This window comes from Pogonomyrmex barbatus, unplaced genomic scaffold (genome assembly GCF_055798465.1).
Source record: "Pogonomyrmex barbatus isolate J1 unplaced genomic scaffold, ASM5579846v1 scaffold3, whole genome shotgun sequence".
Lineage (NCBI taxonomy): Eukaryota > Metazoa > Arthropoda > Insecta > Hymenoptera > Formicidae > Pogonomyrmex > Pogonomyrmex barbatus.
In genome coordinates, this window is record NW_028297127.1 from 11,018,564 (window position 1) to 11,040,226 (window position 21,663).

Here is a 21,663-nt window from a genome sequence, read left to right on the forward strand (position 1 = left end):
AGGATTCGCCGTCAGGACTCGATATAGATCGCATGATGCGATTGTTGACGGCGAACCATAAACCGATTCGATCCACGTCCCGAATTGCGCCCACTGCGAATGACTAAGTCTCTCTGAAACGTGCGCTTTGCCACTCCCAACACCCCCATACTACCCGCTATCCGGAGCAATTTCCCGCGACCTTAAAAGCGCACGATCGATTTCGCAGATGATGAGTATTCCGCCTAGACCATCGCCAGCAGACCGTTGCCAGACGGGCGCCAGCCTCTCCGTTCTTCCTCTCATTTTCTGGAACGAATATCGATCTCTTGATTTCTATGCATGTGACTCACTAATATATCTCAATTATTGCGCGATGTCAGGCTACCACTTGCGGAGTACACAAGGATAAGGATTAGAGAGAGATAAATAGTTCTTCTATATCCAAAACAATCAAAGCAAAACACGATTACATGTGCCAGATGTAAGAAAAAAATATTTATATTATTGAAATATTTAAAATTTTTTTATTAATTCTTCTTTATTAACAATGAATGGAAATAGAATTGAAAACTTCTGCTGTAATAATATGTGTGAACATGATCACATGTCGGCTGTACTCCACTTATAGGCATCTTCTTGTAATGCTACTTTTGCATTTTGTGATTCGAACCACTTCTTCTCATATCCATTACTTCTATCGACGCCGTCCCACCGATGACCAGGTTTAATACCGAATCGATTTGGCGCGTACGAACCATGATATTGCGGTGCATCTACAAAAATTTGAGAATATTAAACAATATTTTTTTTTTTTTCAAGACACGATAGGAAAAAAGAAATGTAAAATTTGTCTCATTTTATATACCTGGCTTTCTTTTTCCCTCTTTTATCTGTTTTTGTTTTATGTACTCCAACATAGGATCACCCTCCCTTTCTTGTTCTCTCAACTCTTTATCTAGATCCGCGTCGTCCGCGTATCTTGCCAGAGGTTTGTTCATTTCGTGTAAGTCACTCTTTAACTTTTCCTCGCGATCCTCCACTTGTTTCAGGCTAGAATAACATATGGATTAGTATACACAAATGAAAACAATTTATCAGAAAAGTAAAAATGAAATCAAAATAGAAGAAAAATTGCTCACCCTTTGCCCCATTTGGCGTATTTGTCATCTATCTCTCGTTGCTTCATTTCCTGTTCGCGTTCTTCTGCTGCTTCTGCTTCTAGATTGCGCTTTCTTCCCATTTTGTCACGTACAATTGCAGCTTGGCCTTCTCCAGTCATCTCTTTATTTAGCTGAGACAATTTGATGCTAACTTATACTATCTGTAGCCTTCACGAATAAATATAATACCTGTATTATAAAAAACATTACCTTGCTAAAATGCTCAGCCTCTTGCCGTTTATAGGCTTCAGTTTCTTCTCGTAATGCTTTCGCAGCTTGGAATCCTGCTGTTTTGCCGTCTAACGTCTTTGTCGCTCGACTGTCACGATCTTTTACGTTACTTCCCATACGTCCACGTTCAATATCGTCAATTTCCTCGCCCCAACGTGTCTTTTTTCTTTTCTCCCGTGTATCCGAGTGTGATCGAGATTTATTATCTCTGTCTTCATAATTCCTTTCCCGTTTATCTCTTGAGCTACCCAAAAAAAATTATATAATCTGCTAATTCTAAAGCGACAATATGTAATATATAATGTAATATATGATTATAATATTTCTCAGCGAAATTCGAACGTTTTATTTCAACGAAATTACCTTGATGCATCATGTCTATCAGATCTGGATGAACTTTTTTTATCGTGATAATCGTGACCTCTATCGTCTCTATGCGAACTGGAACGTGGCGAATTATCTCTCCGGGATCGATGTTCATTACGTCGATATGTACTTAAATCCGAATCCCTGCTCTTCTTATTCTTTCTGTTTTCATATAAATCTGGATCTAGATTCTGCTTGCGTTTTCTAGATGGACTAATATCCGAATCTCTGTTACCTGAACTCCGATAGCTTCGTCCAGATGTACTGCGCATTGAAGTCCGATGTTTTGTATTTCTAGGTGGACTTATATCTGAGTCATAATCTTTAGATTTCCTAGGTGGACTCAAATCAGAATCATTATTTCTGGACAATCTAGGTGGACTCAAGTCTGAATCATAATTTTTAGATTGTCTAGGTGGACTCAAATCCGAGTCATCGTCTTTAGATTGTCTGCGTGTATTCGAATGTTTGTGTTTAGAATGCTTGAGCCTAGGCGGACTCAGATCCGAACTGTCATCTTTTGATCCTCTATGTGGACTCAAATCCATACGCTTACTTTTAGAATGTTTGGATCTAGGTGGACTTAGATCTGAACTATCATCTTTGGACCGTCCTTGTGGACTCAGATCCATACGTTTATTTTTGGAATGTTTAGATCTAGGTGGACTTAAATCAAGATTAGCGTTATTTTGATTTGTCTCATCTAAATTATTTTTTTCTTCATAAACAATATTACGATTAATAATAGTTAAATCGCCTTCATTGTCCTCGGTTATAATCTTCCATCTTTTCTTATCTGTGAAATCGACTGGTCCACGTTCATCAACTATACCTGCGATTTGAGGAGCATCTTCTCCATCTAAAAGGATATCGAATTCACCCTCTTCAATGGGTCTCATATTCTTCAAATCTATATCGTCGTCTATAATTTTTACTCTGCAAAAATACGTCCGCCCATTTCACTGGTTAGATCAAAGAATCCCCTAGTAAAAAATACTTTATAAAGAGCAAGAAAGCTTATATAATAAAAGAGATTCAAGAGACACAATAAAAGAGAGTTATAAGTTAAAATAACTTTGTAAATATCAAAGTCGCGGTGTATATAAATTAATTTGAATAATTTGAAAAAATATACTACAAACAAGTCTAAATTCTGAGTTCTGAATAAACAAGAAACTTTCAGGGCAATGTTCTTAAAAGGATTATAAAATATCGTATTTCTACTATTTAGAAAGTAAATATCTAATAATTTTATATAAAAAGATGATAATTTCGATATCATCGCAATATAAACATAATATTATTCATATATAGTCTTCATTTGCATCCTAATATTGTATTTCAAAACATCACGCAAAACTGACAACATAACCTAATGCAAAACATTCATCGTTAAAATAAAGATTTGTAGATTTATTCTTACGTTTTTATTCCCGTTTTGAGCTTCTTCTTCTCCTTCTTCTTCTTTTTCTTTTTATCACTATCACCCAAAGATATATATTTTTTCAAGTATTCCTTCTGATTAATTACTTTGTTCTCCATTTTTATCTTAGTTTCTAAACTACAAGTAATTTAAACATGTGATGATGAGTCGTTCAAATTCCACGGACGAGATAAAATATTTTTTATCAATAATTTATATTAATAACATTTTAAATAATAATAAAACGAGTACACACGAGTACACATCACTGTTGTGACACTTCTACAGGGAATCGGTAACTCGCGGCCAGCTTCACTACACGGCAGCACGTTCTGCAATGTGGACAGCTTCAAGTTGTTTTCGTGTTCAATTCGGGGACGAATCAAGCCTGAAGGTTGTCGAAACTGCTCAGCCTGTCAAACATACACATGCAAACCGTGCAAATAAAGACAGTTTTGAAACGATTATATAAGATATTTCGCAAATAAGAGTATTCCTTGTTTCTTCTATTTTTATTATCTTTAAACGATATTTCTGCTATTGTTATAAATACAAAGCTGAAATTATTTCAAATAAACATTAATAAATATATAAATAAAATTAAAATTGTAAACCATAGAAATCTCTATTATTCTAAAATATCTAACTAAATAAATTACTACAAAAATAAAATAGAGAAATTAAAAGAAATTGATTCTGTCTGTTTTATGTAGAAAATTTTACTAAATTTGTTTAAACTGAATACTTATTAAGCTTGCTTTAAATAATCTATAATTTGATCAAATTTTAGAATAAAATTCTTTTTTATACTTTTATATGCTATATATGTATATATACTTAAATATATATTATATTTCAATTTTTTAATATCTTTTTATATTATATAAAATTATAAACAAAATTTTATTCCAAATTATAATACAAATTATAGATTGTCTCTAGACTTTAAATATTTATTAAAGTCCTTACAAAAATATTTATTTTTCCCTTTTTGGAATAAATGCACTTTTATCTGAGCGCTTAAACATCACGTAGAAAATATTTTGTGCTTCTATTATTTTTATCGACAAACGCGATTTTGATCGCTAATACAAACGCATCCTTGGGTTTCGATATGCCAAAAGCAGTAATGTTGATTAGAATGTCACCATTGGGCAAGTATCAAAGGCAGGTGAGGTCAGGTGAGAGACCAGTCGGATACCAGAATAGATGGGAGGTGGTAAAGAAGCAACCGGGCAGGGAGGGTAGGGAGCGAAAGTGAAACGCGTCTCCAAGAATGGGCAGGAAGGTGCGATGACTACTACAAAGCGTTGACAGAAAAGCGTTCGCGGTGGGCGACCGCTTTGAGTTCGGAGCATTTCGACTTGCGACTTCCTCCGTCTGTCTTTTCTCGCAGAGCCTCGAGAAGTGTGCGAAAAATGGCGTGCCGCGGTTGAGAGAAGCGCGACGATGAGGTGATACCGTGGTGGATATCGTAGCTGGGTAGCCAGCTCGCCAGCACGCAACGGGAGGAGTGAAACCGAACGAAGGAGAGGGAACGAGAGGGAGAAGCGCGTGCCATGTTACGAACGTGTTGCTGATGCGATGCAAGCCAGTGATTCTCACGTCGCGTCACGAGATAACGGATGGAAGAAGAAGGTTGCTCCTGCGCGTACCTCGACGTATATACTCAGTGAGCGTGAAGCCGCGGTGACGTAAACGCGTGTCCGCAGAGGCCGTCCTTCTCCGCGAGTACATAACGAGGAGTGCACCTACTTCCATTTACGGCGGCGAGATGACGAGGAAGCTCAGCAAGTTCTTGATACTTTTCGACAACACGAATCTACTGTATTTCCCCGGCCACTTCTTGTCCGGCCGTGTGCTCATAGAGCTGGACGATGAAGCTTAGTAAGTAGCGTCTCGTAGAGAGTCAAAGAGGATACGGTCGAGATAAGTTTATGGTCTGAAAAATTATTTTTACATGCATCAAGGTGCATGAGTTAGAAAAAAAGAAGAATATCTTTTCACCGCGACCTGGTTAAAAAAAAACGCTAGATTTTTACCGTAGTAAATAATACAAGTTTTAATAATGTGGGGTACGTTACCGTAGCGTCTCGGGACTGCATTTCCATGTTGTGGGAGAAGGTGTAGTTCGAGTACGCAGTCAACGTGCCGAGAGAGTTTACGACAAAGAGAATTACATCGATTTTCGCATGCGGCTGCTGGGTGAACCAGGTGAAATTATGAAAACATTAATTAAATACAACGATGAAATAAATCGTGTTTTTGTTCTTTAAGTGATGTTCCCGAATGAATTATTTATATTGTGTAATAATAGCTTAACAAGAATTTTTGCGATGGTATAATTGATAATATGATACCCTTGTTGACATCTTTCTGATTCGAGATAAAGTAATAAATCTTTAATTTTTCTGATGGAGAACGCGATTTTTTTTTTTTTTTAATAGGCGAAGGACCGTCATTGTTATCTCCCGGAATACATAGCTTTCCCTTCAAATTGGGATTACCGTTGGGTCTACCCTCCACTTTTCTCGGAAAACATGGATGGGTGCAATATTATTGTAAAGCGGCTCTTCGCGAGCCAGGTGGACTTACTCACAAAAATCAACAAGTCTTCATCGTTATGAATCCGATCGACTTAAATCTGGAACCACCGATATTAGCGGTGAGCTAATGACAATCGCTTATGATAATTGGCGAATTGATATATCTGCAGATTTTATTCATACACGTTTTAAATTTTTCGATAGCTAGATATTTTCATTTTATTACAAAATGATTGTTATGAATAAACATTCTCTCAACTTAGCATAACCGTTTCGGACCAAGGAAAGTGTTTCGCGCGTGCAATTAAATGAATACCCGGCATGCATTACCATAACCGAGACCCAAATACTGGTCGCTGACCTGTATAGAAAGCGTCGCAAATATCTTGACGTGAGGCAAACAAATTAAAGTGATTACGTATCCGATAAATAAATTCCAGATTAAATAAAAAGACGCGAAGAATTTTTTGTGCGGCGATTCGTATTTGCCTTGTTCTGTACCGGTTGCGACACACGATAAACTCGCTAGATCATGATGGAATCGCCATCCATATACCCTGGCAGCGATGCATTTGCATCTTTAGAAAAGTGTGTGAGAAAATTCTCGCGTTGGCGGACAGCATTTCAGCGACGAGCATTGTTCAATCGTAGATAGGCGAACGTATCGCTTGGCGAACGTTGGCCATCGGTAATAACAATATTTTCTGAGATATTTAATTTCGATTTCAAAACTTCTGCTTGAATCATTCGGAAAAATTATGCGCAAATTCGCAAGAAGCCGCTTCAAAATAAATAATGCCTTCGTAATCGTAAACAGCAACCCGCGAGGCAAGAGATCGAACAGCGCGTGGGTGTCTCTTGCGTATCGGGCGGGCCTGTGTTCTGCAGAGTGAGTCTGGACCGGGGTGGATACGTGCCAGGGGAAACGATCGGTATTTCTGCCACTGTCAGCAATCGCAGCAAGGTATGTATCCATAACCGACAGACCCAATAAATTTAATTTCGACGCTTTTAATCGATCTAGTCTAGTAGTAGCGATACGCGTAAGGATATGAGAAAAAGTTTGAGAAACTCGAATTAACAGGTGACGATGAAATCAACCAAGGCGTCGCTCACCGAAACGATACAATATTTGTGTCGGGGTAAAGTGCTCGCAAGCGAGACTCGCGAATTAGCTAGCGTCTCCAGAGGGAAGATCCGGCCGGGTGAGGGCGAGGAGTGGCTAAACGAACAAATGTACGTTCCTCCCTTGCCGCCGACGAATCTCAGAGGATGCCACTTGATCAACGTTCTCTACCATGTTTATGTGAGTTCCAAGAGAGATTTTTCTTTTCAAGCGTAACGCAATTATACAGTCGCAGAATCGTCGCAGATGTGTTAAAGCTCTTTTATTTATGGCATGATTAACGTTTCCCGCAGTTCGTCATAAGCCCGAAGAGTTTGGACAAGGAAATCAAGTTACAAATACCGATCGTGCTTGCCACGTATCCCCTGAGACCGGAGGGTGCACCAGCTGGTACCGCGCCGTCCAAACGGGGTGCTCATTATCCCTCGACGCTACCCATTTTTCGACCTTGGCTTGACGACAAGGCCTTCGAAATACAAGAGTGAAAGCTTAACATATCTATTATTGGATTATTACGAAATTAGTGCCTTAATATAAAGGTACTAATTTTCTATGATCACATTCAGATGATTGCGATCATAGTCGTATGCATGCGCTTATAATTAGGTCTGTTTTTTTATATCTAAACTAGTGTACATTTGTTGTACTTATAATGAAATAGATATATGTTTGAAATTTAGCGAAAGCGAAATAGAAAGTTTTAATGCTGTTCGGTGCTGCAATAAAAAACAGGCTTATTATTTCATTAAAAATCTTCATCGATTTTTACATTGCCTAGTCACAGCAACACTCGTGTAAAATTTCGAAAAATCGATGGCGATCTTTGAAAACTACTATAACTGGTGCGATTATAGAGCTGTTCAAAGCTGTTATAGCTGTTAAAAAACTGAATGTATATTACATCTTATGAATTGACAATGCCCTAATTCGATTAATTAACTTTATAAAAAAATAGATGTATAAATTTGTATAATATTGTATAACATAATTGACATTTTTTTAACAGAATTATGTGCAAAATAAGTATAACACAAAAATAGGAATTGAAATATATTAGGAATTGAGATATATTTATAAGGAAAAATTGTACGTGTAAATTGAAGAAAATTGTCTAATGACAGAAAAATGCGTTTTTGTATATAACAAACATTTAATTTTCCATTTCTCCTTTCAATTTCGTCAAAACTTGATCTGTTGTTATTCCCGATACTATAACTGTTTTTTGCCGACTCCGAGATCCCTGCAAAAAAAAAAAGAAAATTTAAAACACACGAACTAATAAAAATTTTTTTCGTATTAATTAAAGGACTAACCCGATCTAAGGATACGTCGGATTTTCTTACTTCAAAAATTGAAGCTAAATATTTAATGAGCTCGGTATTAGCTTCACCTTCCGTTGGCGGGGCGGAAATTGCAATACCTACTGCTTCATCGGAAATATCTAGGGGTATTCATTTGCATTTGTTAAACAATAATTATGCAATTTCGTCAATAAACAATTAAAGAAAATTTATTAAATAATATTTCCTATTACCGGTTATGTTGTTACATTTTGCTCCGGGTTTAGCTTGAATTTTAATCACAACATTTCCGTCTTTATTCAAAACCACAGATCCTGTAGATGAAGTCTGTAAACAATATGTTAACAAATGAAGGAAATATCTTGACACACTTGGCGCGTAAAAACACGAGTAAACGCAATCAATGTCCCGTTGTATCTATTATTATTTCCGGAAAAGTGAGAGGTTGAGTGATCACCGCATAAATTACGCATTGTTTCTTAACGATGCTTTGTGTGCAAGAGCCATAAGTCTTTATTAACATCGCGTAAACTTTTCAGCAAGTAAATATGTATATTCTCCGCTAGAAACATTTTCTCAGCATTTTACTAAAAATTTGTTTCTTTATGGCCTTATGATAATCTTCATGATAATCTTCGAAATATTAATCGGAAAATATATATCTGGAGTAATATCCATAATTTGTAATAACTCTTGCATTCCAGATAGAATTTAATTCTTTCTTATAATTTCAGTTTTGAAAAAATTTATAAATTCTAGAATATTATGATATATTTTTTATATACAAATTGTTAATTTCTACTTTTGTCTGAGTATATAAGTAAACGAATAATTTCCTAATTTGAGATATAAAAGAAGAATTTTCGAGAAATGTTCTTAAAACGCTTGAAAAACTTGATTAATCCTTCCTTTTCTTGATTAATATTTCCCAAATTGTGAGCGCAAATTATACAATCGTGTAGACTGATCTTTATAGTAAATTTTTTATTTAGAATAATTGAGAATATGTACGTAATTGTAATTTACATATACAGAATACAGCTATAAAAATTACGAAAGAAATATTTATCATAAATATCATTAAATAAATATCAAAAAGTTGTAATAGTTAAAATTAAAAGTTTTAAATACAACAATCTTTTTAAAACAGTCTCAAAAATTTTAAAAATATCAAAATAGATTAGTAAAATTTTATTTTCGATTAAATTTTGCATTTCTAAATGGAAGATAAATAATTAATATCAACGATTAGATTGTCTGATTATAAAAAACAAAAAGTAAAAAGTTTTAATTGAAATAGAAGAAGGAAAAAATTTTCAATTTGATTACAAGCAGCAATATAGAAATAATAATGAATATGCTTTTTTAACATATCGTTTTCTATTGCATGACAACACCTTGCCACGTGCTAAATGACAGCTGTCACAATTTCACCCACGTGTAATATTCCGCGCACTAAATTACAATTGCGGCAATAACGAGAACTAGGCTATAAGGTTGGCAGCCGTGGTTAGTCACTTTTGTTGATACGGAGTAACCGGAGTTGTCAGAGAGATCACCAAGAATGGTAAAGCGTATATAATAGAAAATGTCGCGCTACTTTCGCGTTAGGTGATCGAGTATCCTGTAGGCAAGGAATCGGTAAGTGTAGCGTCAGGATGATCGCTTACGTCGGCACTAATCGCCTTTGGCGCCTTTGCATTTTTCGTGGATCGCTGTTTCGACATTTCACGTGTGATGATTAAACACTTGCAGCCGCTTTTAAATCGCGTAAGCATGTGCTTTCCGTGAGTCCGCGCGATACGTCATTTATTATCCGCTCCACAAGATTAAAAATACACACATATGCGAGTTTTTTTTCGTACTACTGTGACCTCGGAATGTCGATTATTTTGAAGTCTCTTAACCTGATTCTTGATAATGTTCACAATGATCCGCGCATGTCCAACTATTGCCAACGTAAATATAGTTAATATATAGAGTGTTCAAAAATTCGAATCAAAGTGCTACAGAAAGAATTCTCAAAAAAATAAATAAAAAAAAAAAAATATTCATTCCAAATAATAGTAATATAATAATTCATAATAATAGTTTTTGAGATATGATATTTTAAAGTTAATCAATGTTAGTGAAAGCGTACTCACTAATCAATCGATATTGACTCAGTGATCGTTTTAAAGTTGACTATCTAATCTCCGAGTAGTCAATTTTAAAACATTATATCTCAAAAACTACTGTTTTTGGAATGAAAAATGACAAATACTTTTTTTCTAGAATTTTTTTATTGATTTTTTGATTTGCGAATTTTGGAACATCCGTATATGTATCCGTTTAGATATTATTGAGATCAGATAATATAAATAAAACGAAATCTTGCGAATAATTATCGCAATTTACATGCGGCAGATCAACATGCCGAAGAAATTTGTGGGTGAGAATAGCAAGGCAGTTGCCGCTCGAGCTAGAAAAGCAGCAGCTAAAGAAGCAGAAAATGTCAAAAAAGCAAAGGAAGCGGAAGATAGAGCATGGGAGGACAATGATAAACAAGTATTGAAGAAGAAACAAAAACAAGTATATATGCATTACAATTATTATTGACGGCATTAGATAAATAACCGTATCGATAATACAATTGTATATTTTATCATATGTAGGAAGAACTTGAGAAGAAACGTCAACAGCAATTAGAAAAAAAGGCGGAAGCAAAAGCTTTGCTTGAAAAAGAAATGGCAAATATAAAAGTCGGTGGCAAGCAGCCAGCATCGAAAATTACTAGAGCCGAAATCGTTGCTATTACTGAAAAACGAAATCAAGTGGCTATGAAGAAGAAGGAAGAGGAGAAACCGATCGAGGAAAATTTGAATCGATTGATTTTGGAAGATGAAACGGCTCATGGTATAGATGAAGCTATATCTGTTTTAAGGTAATTACATTCAAGACATTAAGATGCAATTTTTATAGCATCTAATAATTATAACGATAATCAAAGATTTTGACAGAAATATCAAATCAAATATCTTGTATATCATCAAGAAAATAATAATTATATGTATTTTTTTATTTGCTCGACTTATCGTTTATATTATTGCATTTTTAGCTCGAAGGATCCTGAAATTGATCGACATCCGGAGAAACGGATGAAAGCCGCGTATGCGAGCTTCGAAGAACGAATGATGCCGATAATTAAAGAACAAAATCCTACCTTAAGATTGAGTCAGTTAAAACAAATACTTAGGAAAGAATGGATGAAGTCGTCTGAGAATCCGCTTAATCAAACGTTACTGAATCGCTAACGATGATGGTGATTTCAGACGAGCACGAAACATATTCGTGCATCGTTGACTGATTAATTATTTAATTCTGTTAAATACGTAACAATCATTGCAACGATGTAATCATCTGTATACCATTTTATTTGTAAAACGTATAACTTATATTAAAAAGTACTGTATATGAAAAATAACGATGTATAAATCATCTTTGGTAAAATCTATACGCTGTTCTATAGCCTCTGTTCAATATTTGCTGGATCACTTCAAATGACTCTTTTATCTAAGAGAATAAAATAACGTTTTTAATAAAAAGCTTATCTGTTTTAATTGACATTTTATATATGGTTCATTCATAAATAATATTTATATTGATAAAAATCTTCAGATACAGATTAAAAATTTAAAATCGAATCGAAACATCTTATATTTAATGCTCGATACAATACATATTATCGAACATTAAAAGAAACAAATTTCGAAATATATAAAAGTTATTTTAAGTGATCAAGACAAATAAGACATTTCATATTTATTTTATCTGTACATCTTTTTCTGTACATATCTGTACAAAATTTGGCACACTCTTATAAGGCCACACGAACGTTTATCTTGTTTGATCAAATTGAATCTTTTGAATCATAAAGTAAAAGCTTATTTTTTCAGTTTAATCCTTTTGCTGTGAATACATGTCATGAAAGATTATTTGTCCTATTCATTACTTACTGTATATATATATATAGCGGCACAGATACGTATGTATAGAAATATGTAGAGATTCAATATCGAAACAAATCTTTCGACGTTAGCTTGTACTTTTGGCATATTTACGACAACGATTCAAGTTGCATATGTATTTAGAATCCCTCTGCCCACAGCAAAAGAGTTAAATATTAATATCTAACTGAAAGTTAATTTATAAATGGTTTGTTAATCAATTACGTATGCGTCGATGTAATTTCAATATAATATAACATTGCAGACGTTATTCCTAGAAAGAATAGTCATTGCTGCCATTTTTTGTTCTTCCACAGATCTATAAAGCAATGTATCATATGATTCAGTTGCTGGGGGCAATCAGTCATTGGACTGTGACCAGCCATTGGAATAGCTTCGAGGAAAGCCTTTACCATTGTCTAAAAAATTCGGAATAAACTAATTAGTTTAAAAGAAATCATATATTAATTAATCTTAATAATTTTTTATTTACATTCGTAACATTTTGTATATTTATTTCTCATTACTTATCGGATTGAGAGAGAATATGATGCAAATATATAATATAATCTCACCCTTTCCATTTGACACTCTTGTACTAGCGACACTTTATTATCTCTTAGTCCATGCACTAAAAGCGTTGGCGTACATATTTTTCTATGGAAGGCATAATCGCCTTGCGGCCAATTCATGCCGTTCAGTACGTATTTCATATGCGAAGGCCACTGTTCCATCGATTCTTGACCGCAATAAGGATGCTGTCGACCTCGAGCGGAATACAGAATATCTCGATGAAGACCGCACATCAGCAGAGGCGCAAGAATCGCCCTGAGACAGCAATGACCCGCACATTCCGTGCTTGGCGGGGCAAGGGGGGTCGGTCCGCCGCCCGATATTAGCACGAGTTGATGGATATTGCTATCATATTTACAAGCTAACGCCGTAGCGAAGCTACATCTAAAATTTATATTAGATATTTGTAAAATATTAATTTTATTAATGTTACCAAGATAAAAAATCAGTTTTCCTCATTTTGTATAAAAATAATTTGATACAAATCAGTCAAAAGAAGGAAAGAAATTTCACAATCCGTTTTTAAATAGCACCTCACCCGTAATTATGTGCGACTAAGACGCATTTTTCCCCTGGTTTGAAAGCATAATGGTGTAGAACGGCATCTAGATCCTTGAGTAACTTGCCGAAATGATAATCTCTAGAACGATCAGGCGCTGAACTCATACCATGGCCGAGCATATCGGGAGCGATGCAAGGATAACCACGGGAAGAAAAATACTGTAGTTGATGTTCGAAGATTTCCGCTGAGGAACCAAACCCGTGTAGAAAAACTATAGTTGGTTTTCTATTCCTTCTTAGTTGAATTATTGAATCGCGGAGGCTTCGTCGCGTATTTTCCTGCGAAGAGATTTCATCGAATTCCACCCATTTCTTATAATCCTTGAGTTCAATAGAGGTTTCCATTAATTTTACATTCATCTTCGATAGAGTTTCATCGTTCGGAGACAAATTCTTGCCGTTGCTTTGAAATTCCAGGCGTAATTTCTTGAAATCAGTTTCTATATTAACAGTATCCTCCAGTCGCTCCACTTCCCAGGAATCGGGATCGGTCGACGATGTTCCAAATTTGGAAGTTAATATCTCCCGAGAGGCAGACTCTTCTTTGTTCTTCTCTTCTTTTGAAACAGCTTTCTGCGAATTTTTTTCAAGGCTATCCTCTTCCGAATTATTCGCTGAAGGACCTCTTCCCAATTTCTCATCAATGATTCGTAAAAGAGATTGCTCGAAACTCGGTTCTTGATCAGGTAGTTGAAACTCGATAGTCTCTACGCTATTTATCCCAGAATCCACGCAGTCTAACTTTTCTGGAGAAATGCTATCCGCTGCTATTCCAAGATATAAATCTGCTATTTTACAAAAAAAGATGCAAAAATAGTGAAAATATTTTTTATATTGAACAAAAAAAAAGGATTTGAGAAAGATATTTGTCTATAATAAGATAATAAATAATATCATATTTTATTTAAATCTATCGCTTACTATGTTTCCTTGTAGAACAATCGAAGTCTAAAGAAGCTAGCTCATCCGTCGAACCGACGAAAGCGGGATTCACGTAGCCTTCGCCTATGGAAACACTAGCGAATTGCCTTTTATGTTCATTTTCCGTACTCCACTGCTCCTGCGTCTCTCTCTTATCCGCTGGGAGACGGAGATTAATATCGATAAAGGAGTCATTTCCGTCCTTTTTTATTGAAATTTTCTCTTTGGATTTATCGAGCTGCGACTTCATCAGATTATTTTTCGTTCGTTGCCAAGAATTTTGAACGCTATTCTTTTCTACACCGGTTACATGCTTAACAGTGTCATCAAGCACTTCTTCTAGAAGCGTATTGATATACCTGATAAAAATTTATTTTTGATTTTTACAATGTATCAATTCTTTGACAAATAATATAAAAAAGATTGAAGAAGAATGATGTAAGTTCAAGATATTACATCTAAGATAATACATTTAAGTAACATTATTATTATTTTTTTATTAAAATTGCTTGTTGAATAATTGAATAAAATCTTTCGCATCTCGTTTTGTCCTTATCGAGTCGACGAACTTACCTTTCCAAATCCTTGACGATTTGTTGCTTCGCGCTTTGTTCGAACGATTGGCGATCAGACGTTAATATCGAAGGCACCGTTTCGTTCGCGCGTTCGGCGGCTTCCGAGGTGTCCCGTAACTTTTGTAGATTCGCAGTGACTCTTTGCTCCAGTTCCTCGATGCCGTGCGCGTTTTTCTCGGCTTCGCAGAGACTCGTCCGGATGCGATTCAATTCCGCGGACAGTATTCGCTCCTCGGTGGTACTTAACGCACCGATGGATTGGCGAAAGGAGCATCTGCAGTTTCCAGACGGATGCGGCCTCCTGGCCCATCGGTTGAAGAAATTGTCGTTGACCGACTCCGGCCGATCAACCGCCGTGCTCTCGTAATACCAACCACTCTTCAGGGTCGGCCTGAGAACACGCAGCGTGCGTCGTGGTGCCACGATAAAGAAGTCGCAGTCGGGCAGCTCGATTCTACCGGGACCGACTCGATTTCGGTTCCTCCAACATTCGAAAACCTTGCCGTACCAAGGAGACCCCACCGGAGTCTCCTCTGTCTCCATTGTCACTTTTCTCTTCGAGATGGTCGAATCATAAATACATCAAAGCGGCTGATTATCGAACAATCGAACATTCGACTGCCATAGTATCGGCAGTATATTTCCTAAGTCGGTGCCTATGAAAGGAATGTCAATGATGTATTTTATAAATATTTAAAGCCTCGATTTTTATCAAATAAACCTGAAACCCCTGTTATCTTTTGTACATATTTTTGTAATTATCTGAATTAAGTATAAAGTATTTTTGTTTAGTGATTCATTCGATTCTCTGGAAAGTTTTAATGTCCTCTGAGAAATTAATAATTACAAGTGTTAATGTAGCTAATTAATTGGTTAACTTCAACTATCAAACTCGAATTCCTGCATTCCCACTGGATCGCTAGTGTTATAATTGCAGATTGGTTTTTTTATATTGCGCAAAGAACGACTTTCTCGGCTTATAACTCGCTTTTCCTACGTTCATATATTCGAGCAATGAGATTTCCCCGCGAAAAAAAAAAAAAAAAAAACGAAAGCGTTCCGTCCACGCTCGAATAATTCGAGACAACTTCGAAAGCGTGTTATTTTCGAAAAAAGTGAAAGTTACTATCGATATTCTAGCGCATTTTGAAAAGCGAGCAACATGAGTCACACATTCTTGCGATAACGTGGCTTTAAATAAAAAACGAATGCGAATTGCGGGTATGGTAATTTAGACGATTTTCAGACGGAGTTTAAGTGAATAGTTAATTGTACATACATTCTTTCGCAGCGACGTAAGTATAACTTATCTATCGGAACGATCTCTCATTTAACCATACCGGGAAAAGTCTGGCATACAATGTGCATATATAATCCAATGATTTCACTTTTTTTTTTCGTGGAAATATACGTGCTACTGAGTTTTTTTTTGTCGGATTTTCTCTTATTTGCCTCTTAAGAGCTTTATTGACAGCGAGTTAAGGCGGCGAGGATATCGTCAACTTGGAGCACGTTAATCCGGTTAGATTGGGCGAATTACCTACGTAGGAGGGGACTGAATGAACGTTCACGAAGAGCTGTTCACTGACGTATCTTCAAAACTTTTGATGACTAATCCACGCTTGCATCTCGTGGTACTTTGATATATGTAATACTAAAAGACACACAGGGATCCGATTATTCGCAAAAATACCGTCTTGCTCCGATGATTGACACACAGGATACGCTCGAGTCCTACATCGCTCCAGAGATCAAATACCAGAAGTACCTTGGAGAAATTACCAATTACCTTCCTCAGGCGGAGCGGGATACAACCCGGGATACGTAATAACACCGTGGTCTGGCGTGGTAATATTTCACGACACTGAATATTAAGGTAGGTCACAAGTGTACGGACGCAACGTAGAAACGTTCGCTTCGGTTGTCTTTGGCTGGCGAGATCCTCGGGAGAGTTTTAGCAGCCGTTTTGTCGCGACGGCGTGATCCACCCGGACGCGATCGGTCGCGTCCTGTCGGTCACTGTGTTTTCGCAAAGAAGCGTCAACGACATACGCGACGACGACAATGATGATGACGATGATGATAATGATGATAATGATGATGATGATGACGATGATGATGATGATGATGATGATGATGATGATGGCCCATGGTCAGGACGCGGGCGTCGTCCGTCGGAGCTCGCTGTCGCGCGGACTCGCGTCGAATAGTAGCACCGCGGCGGGGCATCGCGCATTTTTTTTTTTTTCGTGGGCGTTTCTCAGCCGGCAAATTAAGTCGGGAAAATTGAGGACGGTTAATACTTGAGGCACGCAGCACGTCGGCTCACACGGCGGCCATTGTACGTCTCGAACACACGGATGGGGCCAGTGCGAGAGAGAGCGAACCGTGGTCCCCCTACCATCGGTAGGGAAGTCGTTTGTATACAGGGCGTTTAGAAAGTCCGCATCGATCTCGCCAACCTGCCTCCGGTTCATTTAAAGTCCTTTCAAGATCACGCGTAACGTTTTTATATTCTAACAAAGCGTGATCTCGCGAAACGACTCCAGATGTTGTTTAATAATAGTAATATTTGATAGACGGAGTATCGAAGAGCCAAGAGAGGTACCGATCTGCCTCTGATATATTTAAAATCATTGCTAATTACATGTACTGTTTTATATTTTAACAAATTGTGATCTTTATGTTATGGTCGATGTTATACTTGAGATGTTACTTAATAATAATAATAATATTGGATTGGGTGGTTGGAGTATCGAAGAGTCAAGTTGCTAGAGGTCGAACGGATTGATTCCTACTTTGTCGCCACCCCTTGATAAGCCTTTCGTCAACGGTTTTATATATATGTAACTGGTACTCTCCCTTGAATGGAGACCGGAAGAGACCTTATAAATCACGATAAATCACGTACATGGATGCGTGAAAGGTTTTATAATCATATGACCTATTAAAGCGGCTCGCGATGACCGTTTCGAATAACAGGTACAGTAAATAACTGTACTATGATGTCGGGAAAAAAAAAAAAAAAAAAAAAAACGGCATATCTCGAAAAAGTCAGGTTGATAATGCAATTTTCAGCTGCAATCAGGCTGCTCAAATAATAGTCTCTTCTCGAGAGTAAGGATAAATTAAAATTCCGAGAGTGTATTTATTCGCGCGACTTTGTTATCGATGAGCAATGTAAATAAAGGAAACGATAGCATATTTCCTGCTCTATAACCAAGAGAATTGCGAGATAAGATCGAAATGTCACTGACCTATTCGAACTAGCGATTTGATTACGCGCGATATTCACAACTAGAAGATCGATCATCTAACTTCAAGATATATATATATATATATATATATATATATATATATTATTACAGATTCGAAGTTTTAAACATTCCAATTGATATTCTTCCCCCATTATATGGTAAGAATATCAATCGTAATCGAAGCGAATATTCTAGAGATAGCTGACGTAATTTCTTATGCGACGGGCGTGCATAAAAATATTTCACGTAGTACATACTTGCGGGATGCGATAATGACACGTTTTGAATAAATGTGTTTGCAGAACAAACGGAGTTATGAGATAGCGCCGTAGGTACATAACTTACGAGGAAGAAAATCGCAGGTAGTAAACTTAAGACATTTTAATGCGGAAAATAGAGAAGCGTTGAATGATAATTTATTTCGAACGTCTCGCCGTAAGATAGGAAATTTCTCTATCTTGGCATTAATTAATTTCTTCATTTCTAAACATTCGGTTTGATCGTACATACGATCGCGTTACGAATATCATGTCTGCGGGTGGCACGGCCAGTGTTATCGTCGCACGAAAGTGTGTGTTTTAGCACTTTGCCACCCCCTGCCTTCGTTACGCCGCCCCTTTCGGTGAGAGGCCGCGGAGAGAGCGGACGACAGCTTCGCAGCGGCCGGTGTTCGCGATAAGCAGTGCAAATTTGACGTTGCACCGTTGCCAAGAGGCAGATAACAATTTACGCGTTAATATATTAGCCGACGTGCGACGACGTATCTTTACGAGGGCGTGCGGCGCAAACATTTTCAACTAAGACTTTGACAGCGCAAACGCTGTCGGTAATGGTCATTAACCCCGCAGCCCCGGGTAAGCGGCTTAAGGTATAAAGGGTTACGTCGCTCATCCCGCCCGATTACTCCGTAGAGAGAACTCGGCGCTATGGAAGTGACGCACTTGCTAATCGTGTATCTTTTTATTGGCTGGTGTGTGCTGTTGGTGCACACCGAAGGGAACGCCGAAGGGAAGGCCGAAGTCGTCGGGGGGGTCACCGAGGCGCCGATCACCGAGGACCAGCAGAAGGTGTACGATGAATGTCGGAATCCGGATTACAAAAAATACGTGAAGTGTTTAATGAGGCCGAAAAGGCACGGGCACCACACGAGCCACGGAGACGGCCCGCCGGAAACTGGTAGATCATCAATCGCTATAACAATCGAGATAAACATGGGAATTCGCGCGTGCCGCTCGGAAGTAACTCCGCTCAAACATATTATGCAACCACACTGTTGCACGATCACTTAGAAAGATAGACCGTCGGTATTAAATTAAAATTGCTGGATCTTTTACAACGTAACAAACGTAGTTGCGCAACACCGGTTGGTCATTAGTGCGACTTTCAAGTATGCTAGACGAGTCGGCAGTTTTTATTGTCGTGCATTTAATTACGCGTGATAATATCCATATATCGCACATATTGTTTAAATTATTTTATTATTATTAATATGACTAATATAAGTTTATTATTATTTAAATACCATAATTTTGTCCGCATAAAAAGAAAATTATGTCCCGTGATTATAGCGGCGATAAGCGATAAAATTTACACCTACAGATCCCGCCCACTGTCTGGAGACATGCCTAAAAAAGTGCGACCATCATTTGGATCACGAATGCGAAAAGAAATGTAGTTCCTGCATGAAGAGAACCAGGCACAGGCATCAGATCATTACGGAATACGAAACGGAATGCGCGTCGGGGAATTGCGGTCCAGCCAATGACGGGCTAAGGACTACTAATATAACGACAAATATTGGCATTAACAATATCATTAATCCTTTCGCAGGGTGTATTAATGGTAGCGGAATCAATTGTACTGGAGGCTGCTGTCGTGAGTCAAGATCTCTAATTATCAAAATAGGATCTAATGTATAAACTTTTCTGAATAGATTAGACAGTTTAATAGATAAGAAAAATACTCTAATAAAGTCGCCGATTTACAAATTTGTTTCCAATTTACAGCACCCGGTTGTGGTCAACCTGGATTCCCTCCCTGTCAACCTGGAATTCCTCCCGGAATTCCTGGATATCCTCCCGGAACCCCTGGATATCCTCCCGGAACCCCTGGATATCCTCCTGAAGTCCCTAAATATCCTCCTGGATATCCTCCATATCCTGGATATCTTCCATATCCTGGATATTTTGGATATTCTGGATATCCTGGGACTGTACCATCAATCCCTATAGTACCTCAAATCTCGTTAGTACCGCAAATTACGTATGGGATAGGATTTGGAGCTGCAGGTGGGTGCGCGTACAATCAGTGGCTTTGCATTCAACAAACTGGAGTTCAGGGAGTACAGGTAGACTTGTTATATCGAGTTAAAAATATCTTTCGTATATTAAAAGATTATGTACTTGTAATTTCCAAATGTGCAGCCTGACTGCTCTGGATGCGGCAATCCTGTCTTACGCTATAGATGTGACGTAAATTGTTACGCAACTTACGCCAACACACCGACCAAACTACCTTGCAAAAGTCCGGAATGCGTTGGTGGTGAGCGCTTATTATTAATTCACTAATTAATTAATTCTCTCTAATCCATAAAATAGATATGTCCTGTTCTATTCGTGTTACAAAATAAAATATCGCTTTATATTTTAGGTTCCACATAAAAATTTCTCGGATTTATTCAAAGACAAATATTGAGGACGAAGAATTTTTTTTATTGCTCAGGTTATTTACATTTATGCAATCTATATTAACAGTGACCACTCGATAAGAAATTGTAACCGTGAAATGTAACTCTAGATTTACCATGAAACAGTCCCTCACGTATTATTCGCTCTAATAATTACCCGTGTTCAATTTTTCAATCTTAACTTATGAAATAAAGACAACATTATTTCTCTTTTATAAAGACCTTGTATATGCTTCGCTTTATACGCTTACGTTGAAATATCGTCCATCACTGCTGCGATATGGAAAGCAGATCGATAAGAGTGCGGCCATGTACATGCGGTTGTCTATCTTCCGGGGCAATACAAGGAATTTCCATTTGCGATTAAATAATTATAAGTAAAATTATCGAGAAACAAATTATGTATTCCTATTGAATATACCAGGATATTTGAAATTCCGTTACAACGTGAAACGTTGAAAAATGAGCGCAGATCTATTTATTTCGACATATGGCTAAAAGTAGCGTTAGAATATAACGTATGTAATGCATGGTGTAAACGAACAACGAGTGGTCGAATTGAAACCACACGATTACGGAATTTGTCTTGCGTTACGCGTAACGCATCGACAGCCGTTGGCGCGCTGGTCGCCGGCATCGACTGCGTCGCGTGGACAGGCGATGTGCCTTCGAACCCCTACGGAGAAGCGAGTGCGAGAAGGCTCCGTCAGGTGTCAAGGTGGAAACAGGTGCTGGAAGCGTAGAGCCGCAATATTCAGGTGCACCGTGGCGAAAGACTGTGACATTATGACGTTTATACGAGAAGACTGAGCGCAAGACCAACGGAATCGTTTTTTATTCGCGTGTTTCATCGTGGCCTCGAGGCAGGATGTTGAAAGAGATTTCCTTCCAGATGATTAACGATACGAGTACAAGAAAGACTCAAAGACTTTTCCGTAGTGCTTGAAATAATATTTTGCCCGATACCCG

General features: G+C 37.5%; 6 protein-coding genes across 16 annotated transcripts; 3 read left to right on the plus strand and 3 right to left on the minus strand.

Annotated features, from left to right (window-relative positions):
• Nucleotides 1-477: 477 nt before the first annotated feature.
• Nucleotides 478-3,511, minus strand: LOC105429479 (uncharacterized). 2 transcript variants are annotated; one of them, XM_089079616.1, is made up of 6 exons: nucleotides 3,163-3,511; nucleotides 1,737-2,675; nucleotides 1,353-1,617; nucleotides 1,122-1,273; nucleotides 848-1,032; nucleotides 478-755 (listed from the first exon to the last, which is right to left on the minus strand). In XM_089079616.1, the coding sequence occupies exons 1-6, from the start codon at nucleotides 3,279-3,281 to the stop codon at nucleotides 583-585; spliced, it is 1,833 nt and encodes a 610-aa protein (XP_088935742.1). In that variant the 5' UTR covers nucleotides 3,282-3,511; the 3' UTR covers nucleotides 478-582. The 2 variants fall into 2 exon arrangements, with proteins under 2 accessions (XP_088935742.1, XP_088935743.1); XM_089079617.1 differs by having other exon boundaries at nucleotides 1,737-2,722.
• An 862-nt stretch (nucleotides 3,512-4,373) lies between these two features.
• Vdup1 (arrestin family protein Vdup1) lies at nucleotides 4,374-7,960 on the plus strand. Its single transcript, XM_011642472.3, has 6 exons — nucleotides 4,374-5,049; nucleotides 5,252-5,376; nucleotides 5,610-5,827; nucleotides 6,526-6,672; nucleotides 6,793-7,014; nucleotides 7,128-7,960. The coding sequence occupies exons 1-6, from the start codon at nucleotides 4,937-4,939 to the stop codon at nucleotides 7,317-7,319; spliced, it is 1,017 nt and encodes a 338-aa protein (XP_011640774.1). The 5' UTR covers nucleotides 4,374-4,936; the 3' UTR covers nucleotides 7,320-7,960.
• On the minus strand, nucleotides 7,872-10,212 carry LOC105429484 (UPF0235 protein C15orf40 homolog). Its single transcript, XM_011642478.3, has 4 exons — nucleotides 9,806-10,212; nucleotides 8,369-8,462; nucleotides 8,148-8,275; nucleotides 7,872-8,074 (listed from the first exon to the last, which is right to left on the minus strand). The coding sequence occupies exons 1-4, from the start codon at nucleotides 9,911-9,913 to the stop codon at nucleotides 7,985-7,987; spliced, it is 420 nt and encodes a 139-aa protein (XP_011640780.2). The 5' UTR covers nucleotides 9,914-10,212; the 3' UTR covers nucleotides 7,872-7,984.
• On the plus strand, nucleotides 9,615-11,598 carry LOC105429483 (coiled-coil domain-containing protein 124). 2 transcript variants are annotated; one of them, XM_011642477.3, is made up of 4 exons: nucleotides 9,615-9,776; nucleotides 10,542-10,706; nucleotides 10,790-11,058; nucleotides 11,233-11,598. In XM_011642477.3, the coding sequence occupies exons 2-4, from the start codon at nucleotides 10,548-10,550 to the stop codon at nucleotides 11,426-11,428; spliced, it is 624 nt and encodes a 207-aa protein (XP_011640779.2). In that variant the 5' UTR covers nucleotides 9,615-9,776; nucleotides 10,542-10,547; the 3' UTR covers nucleotides 11,429-11,598. The 2 variants fall into 2 exon arrangements, with proteins under 2 accessions (XP_011640779.2, XP_088935757.1); XM_089079631.1 differs by lacking the exon at nucleotides 9,615-9,776 and having other exon boundaries at nucleotides 10,535-10,706.
• LOC105429485 (uncharacterized) lies at nucleotides 11,528-16,682 on the minus strand. 7 transcript variants are annotated; one of them, XM_011642484.3, is made up of 6 exons: nucleotides 16,541-16,682; nucleotides 14,750-15,407; nucleotides 14,177-14,535; nucleotides 13,233-14,043; nucleotides 12,697-13,078; nucleotides 11,528-12,540 (listed from the first exon to the last, which is right to left on the minus strand). In XM_011642484.3, the coding sequence occupies exons 2-6, from the start codon at nucleotides 15,292-15,294 to the stop codon at nucleotides 12,409-12,411; spliced, it is 2,229 nt and encodes a 742-aa protein (XP_011640786.2). In that variant the 5' UTR covers nucleotides 15,295-15,407; nucleotides 16,541-16,682; the 3' UTR covers nucleotides 11,528-12,408. The 7 variants fall into 7 exon arrangements, with proteins under 7 accessions (XP_011640786.2, XP_011640785.2, XP_088935740.1 ...); XM_011642483.3 differs by having other exon boundaries at nucleotides 16,534-16,672; XM_089079614.1 differs by having other exon boundaries at nucleotides 16,445-16,586.
• On the plus strand, nucleotides 16,487-20,913 carry LOC105429486 (uncharacterized). Of its 3 annotated transcripts, XM_089079629.1 has the most exons (7): nucleotides 16,487-16,627; nucleotides 18,311-18,876; nucleotides 19,005-19,184; nucleotides 19,608-19,883; nucleotides 20,015-20,355; nucleotides 20,432-20,549; nucleotides 20,658-20,913. In XM_089079629.1, exons 3-7 carry the CDS (start codon nucleotides 19,127-19,129, stop codon nucleotides 20,666-20,668), a joined length of 804 nt encoding a protein of 267 aa, XP_088935755.1. In that variant the 5' UTR covers nucleotides 16,487-16,627; nucleotides 18,311-18,876; nucleotides 19,005-19,126; the 3' UTR covers nucleotides 20,669-20,913. The 3 variants fall into 3 exon arrangements, with proteins under 3 accessions (XP_088935755.1, XP_088935754.1, XP_011640788.2); XM_089079628.1 differs by having other exon boundaries at nucleotides 18,311-19,184; XM_011642486.3 differs by lacking the exon at nucleotides 18,311-18,876 and having other exon boundaries at nucleotides 16,489-16,627.
• The last annotated feature ends 750 nt before the right edge of the window (nucleotides 20,914-21,663 follow it).